Source organism: Pseudorasbora parva, chromosome 5 (genome assembly GCF_024679245.1).
Source record: "Pseudorasbora parva isolate DD20220531a chromosome 5, ASM2467924v1, whole genome shotgun sequence".
Lineage (NCBI taxonomy): Eukaryota > Metazoa > Chordata > Actinopteri > Cypriniformes > Gobionidae > Pseudorasbora > Pseudorasbora parva.
This window is the reverse complement of record NC_090176.1, coordinates 44,417,086-44,422,085: the sequence shown is the minus strand read 5'-3', so window position 1 is coordinate 44,422,085 and position 5,000 is coordinate 44,417,086. Positions and strand designations below refer to the sequence as shown.

At 35.3% G+C, this 5,000-nt stretch overlaps 1 protein-coding gene across 1 annotated transcript in view; it reads right to left on the bottom strand.

The window, feature by feature from the left end:
• Positions 1–3,441, bottom strand: part of LOC137076175 (G2/M phase-specific E3 ubiquitin-protein ligase) — a 5,346-nt gene extending 1,905 nt beyond the window's left edge. The window contains exons 1-10 of the mRNA XM_067445115.1: positions 2,528–3,441; positions 2,272–2,402; positions 1,866–2,175; positions 1,600–1,685; positions 1,415–1,458; positions 1,208–1,256; positions 1,027–1,106; positions 822–908; positions 224–540; positions 1–152 (exon numbers count right to left, since the gene is read on the bottom strand). The exon at positions 1–152 is cut by the window's left edge and continues 30 nt beyond it. Coding sequence (XP_067301216.1) covers positions 1–152; positions 224–540; positions 822–908; positions 1,027–1,106; positions 1,208–1,256; positions 1,415–1,458; positions 1,600–1,685; positions 1,866–2,160 — 1,110 coding nt within the window. The 5' untranslated portion in view covers positions 2,161–2,175; positions 2,272–2,402; positions 2,528–3,441. The remainder of the gene's footprint in view (positions 153–223; positions 541–821; positions 909–1,026; positions 1,107–1,207; positions 1,257–1,414; positions 1,459–1,599; positions 1,686–1,865; positions 2,176–2,271; positions 2,403–2,527) is intronic.
• Positions 3,442–5,000: the final 1,559 nt, after the last annotated feature.

The following is a 5,000-nucleotide window of genomic DNA, read 5'->3' as shown; positions in this document are numbered from 1 at the left end:
ATGTATGTCCTCAATTGGGGCTTCAATTGTCTTTACTTTACCAATTAGGTAAAGGAAAAAGTTTGGTGAAAGACATCGAGGCCCTGGACCGCCATGGACAATGGACACAGCAATCATCCGTCCAATGTTAAAATATTCATTTTCTTCTGCGGCTAAAAATGACAATATTTAAACGTTAGGACATAATTATTTAAAAAATTGTAAAACGTCATAAATGTATTACCTTTGCTATCAAAGGAGAGGTATTTGGCATTGTCTTTGCCTTCAAATATCCTCCTTGTTTTGATGGTGTCCATCAAAAGAGTCAAAAATTCTCGAGTTGGTCCCCCGCTGTCTAAGGCCTCTTCAGTCAGCCCTGCATCATCTGTGAATTTCACCATCAAGCTGCAGGTGGGATCAAATGAGGATCGCCTGAAACCTCTTAAGGCACCATCCCAGACATTTGCCCGGTTAATGTTAAATCTGCTACAGGATGTTTTTTTTAAATTTTGTGCCAGATTTGACACTATGTCTGCAGTTGTCAGCCCGTCATGTCCATCACTGGAAAAAAGAAAACAATCCACAAACAGCAAAAAAAATATTAACACTGCATGTTCTTAGTTTTGTGTATTATTTAAACCAAGACTTTTAAGGTTTTTAGTATTATTTCATGGGCCCTTTACAATGACTAACCTATACCACACTGCTCAAAAATAATAAACATTATTTGGACATCACAACTTTAGTAATACATTTTGAAAAAACATAAAATCAATTTTTTATGGATAACAGGAGCAAAAGCATGGCAGATATTTGTAAATTAAAACAAGTGCTCATATTACCTGTCTTTCTCTGACAGTTTCTCTACTTCCTCAAGATCTGAGGAACTGCTGTCAATGGTGATAGGTGCATATATATGGGTATATGTACTGTGGAAGGGATAACAACAATAACAGTTAATCCAGAAAGTATTGTGAAACAGATGTTTTGTTGTTTTGGCTGTAGAATTTTACAGTGAAATATGTAAAATGATGCCTTCTGACTGACCTGTAGAAGTCATATGACTTAGATTCACCCAGTGAGGTGGTTGAGTGTTTGGATCTTGTTGCACTATTGGCTTCTAGCACCTACAAAACCACACAGCACAAAAAGAACTTAGAATAATATTCACAAAATGAACCAGAAAATGAACAAACTATGGTGTGTGATATTACAGAATATGACATACCTGCTCATTAGATGACAGGGATTTTGGTGCCACAGATGTTGTGGCTGACCTAAAACATACAAACATTAGTAGAAATGATCGTTGTGTTGTAAATAACATCACATGCTTTCTTTATAACAATTTAAAAAATAAATGCACTAAAATATACATTCATATAGCTGGCACAGGGACAACAAAAAACAAAGTGTTAGCTAAATTTTCACTTGCCACTGTCTATGCTCTGGTGTACTTCTTTCCGGACTTGACCAAAGCTGTGAGGTGTAAACATAAAAACCTAAACTCATTCATAGCTTTAACACTGTATAATATGCATTTCTATTTCTAATGGTTGACAAGTCCAAGAGATTTTACTGCATTATAGCCTACTGTAAGCACCGACTAGATGTACCTACCACTGTGTCAGAAAGAGGTGACATATTGGGTTGCTCCCTAACAACAACTTCATTCTCATCTTCTGAAACGGAGTCATCTTCATGACCTCACAAAAAATGTTGTGATCAATCTCTATACTTCAAATGACATGTCCAGTATTTTTAAAAATGTAGGCTTAAATATGTAAGTGGAATCCCACAAAGCACTTAAAGTACTTATAACCGAAACTATTTAGTTTTTCGTTTAAATGCACAAAATATATAAAACATACTATTTTGATACTTACTTTTTGACAAGAAATCCTCAAGGGTACAGATGTACAGAGTAATCCTTTGATATGCCTTTCCAATTGCCTCTTTGTATTGTCCAACGGTAAAAGGTGTGTCAGTCCCAGGGATATTTTTTATCTGAGAGCCATCTGGATAAAGCAAGACATATTCTCCATCTTCCATGTCTTGGTTGAAATCTCTTTGTTTTTTGACAGCAGCTGGTAAAAGTTGCTCAGATGACCACTGGGGGTCAACATGTAGAGGTAGGTTTTTTCCTCTCGTGGGCTTGAAGCCATTCTTGGTCTTGCTCATGATCCCAATAGAAATCTACACCATTAGACAAAAAAGGCGGAATACAAATGATAATACTGTTCTGTCTCACAACTTCATTAACCTATAACAATAAATAAAAGATTAGCTTACCCTTACTGTTTTATTTGATTTCTTTTTACTTTTTGAGAATGATTTCCTTTCAGTTTCTTTTAGTTCTCTGTATTTCACGAACTGGAGAACAGCTGAAGCTGACTTCGTTGGAATGGCACATGCATCAGTCACTGAAAAAGACACAAACACACACACAAAATCAAAGACAGAGAAAAAGATTGATGAGATTGAAAAACATTTTTATTATTGTAAATTCCTATACTTTGATGGACGGAGCTCAGTAAAAGAATATTACCTCTGGGCACTGTTGGACATGACACATGGCCATCACCTGAAGTTCTGGGAGCGTTCTCTACAACAAAGCTTACATCTCTCCCACATGAACTGCAAAATCTGGGCAAAGTTACCCATTGGATGCCACAGAAAGGACAATACGTTGATCTGAAAAAGACAAAGTGATTGAAATGACTGATTTCAAAACATTGTAATATTTTAATTATACCATCAATCTGCTTTTTTTTTTAAATATCTGGTTTAACCCTATTTCCGTGAACCTTAAACATTATGGCCCAGTTTCACAGGGAGTAGCCTATTAAACCTTCAATAAGGGCATTAAGTGGCTTTTATAAACTTTCACTAAAGAGAGAGAGAAAAAAATTGTGTGCATATTGAGACAAAACAATGACAGTGACATACTTGTCAGTGTATGTTGCTTTTAGTTAAAACAGCTAAACATGAATTTCAATCTAGGACTAGTTTAAGCCTGGTCTGTGAAACCGGGGGTATATTTAGTTGCTAAATTAATTAAGTCCGCTAACATAAGCAACAACATAACGTTATATCGCAACAGTGTAGCAATATATTTAGGCCAACAACATCCAAACGACTAAGCAATTATATGATCATCATGATATAAAAGTAAACAATAAAAACCGTTACCTTTCAGGTCAGTGACAACAACACAGGTGACAGCTGTAGGCGAGTAACAGGTCCCAGTAGGGGTTCGTCACTCAAAGGAGTCCCCTTAAAACATTTCCGTTGTGGTCTGTGTTATTTGCAGCGCGTTTTTGTATTTGTATGTGTTGTGAGGATTTGCAGCGCGTTTTTGTATTTGCATGTGTTGTGAACTTTTGCAGCGCGTTTTTGTATTTGCATGTGTTGTGAACTTTTGCAGCGCGCGTGTTGTCAAACTGATTAAGATGTTTTCTTAATTTGCTGGTGCTTTCTTCATTTGCAGCGTGTTGAGCTGTCTCGGCCACCGTACAAATAGACAAATTTGTATGTACATGTGTGCTATGGAACAGAATAGGCTATAATATAGAATTAACAGTTAGGGAATGGAGTAAGAGGTTCTTGGAAAATACATATAGTAAGCTATATAACTGCTTGTACTCAACTAACACTATACATTTAGCCTACACTACTAAGCCTGTACTAGGAATCCTTTCAATTGACCTGTTACTTGACCACAATATTCACCCTACAAATAATCCATTGCTTGCTTTGATAATTAGAGCAAATCACGCCATAACCAAAAAGATGTTTGCACTACCTAATATGTGCTCTATAGTAAGTGTTGTTAAAAATACAGACTTCGGTACCAAGTTGGTACTGAAATTTAAAAAATGTGACGATACCAACATTTCCATTTTAAAAATTTCAGTACGGACGTGGTACTTTTCAAAACACTACTCTAAAGATAACAAATATATTTCTAAATGTATGTTTCTAATTATGCATATGTTGTTAAAGGTGGTTCCCTCCTTTTCATTGTTCCTAAAAAAAGATTAATTGTGACATAAAAAATCCTTTGCTAATCAGCAAAGTAATTCAACTGTAATTGCCTTTATAATGTGTAGTATAATTTTCAGCATCATTACTCTTTAATATCATGTTATCTTTTAGAAATCATTCTAATATGATGATTTGCTGCGCAATATTTCTGATTATTATGACAGCGTGACAGTAAATTAATTTATGTTACACAAGATTTTATTTAATAAATGCTTTAATAAATAATAGCATTAACCATCTTCTCATATTTATTTCTATATTGAATGTAATTGTCTCTTCAATTTAATAAGATAGTTTGAAGAGACCAACAAACAAAAAAACTAATGTTTGAATTAAAATAATTTGCATAATAAAATGTGAGTGTAAGTAATAAGGGTTGTGCTTTGATTAGATTGTGCTTTACACACTAGTAAACTGTTCAAGGCTCACCTCAACTTCAAACAGCAACCTCGGGTCATCCTTCAACAGTGCAGGCAAGAGCAAAATAGCTGGTTCCAACTGTAGGCCTTTAAACAAAATAACATCATTAGATTAACATAACATGGGGGATGCTTTTAGCCAATACTTTTTTTGTTTGTTTTAACCTTCATTACTGTTTAATGCCCACGGTATATTTAGTTTTTTATATGTACGCTTAGTCGAACACACAGCCATTCAAAGTATACTTAATTTGACTAGTACAAATACACAGGCATTCATCACATGCACATTGGGACAAGTTGCAATACCCCTCTTTGAACTATAATGTATGGCGGAATAGCACTTAGTACTCAGCGCAGTAAAAAGTCCCGGGTCAAACATCCTACCTCATATCACAGGGGGTGATGTGAGGGACAATGTTTCAGCCGGGACTTTTTTGAATACATACAAATGTCCTTTATGTATTATGTATATGTATAAGGCCATATTAAATTACCTTTTTACGAAGAGTACGCATGTGCGGACGCACTCTAGTACATAAGAAAGAGTCTTTG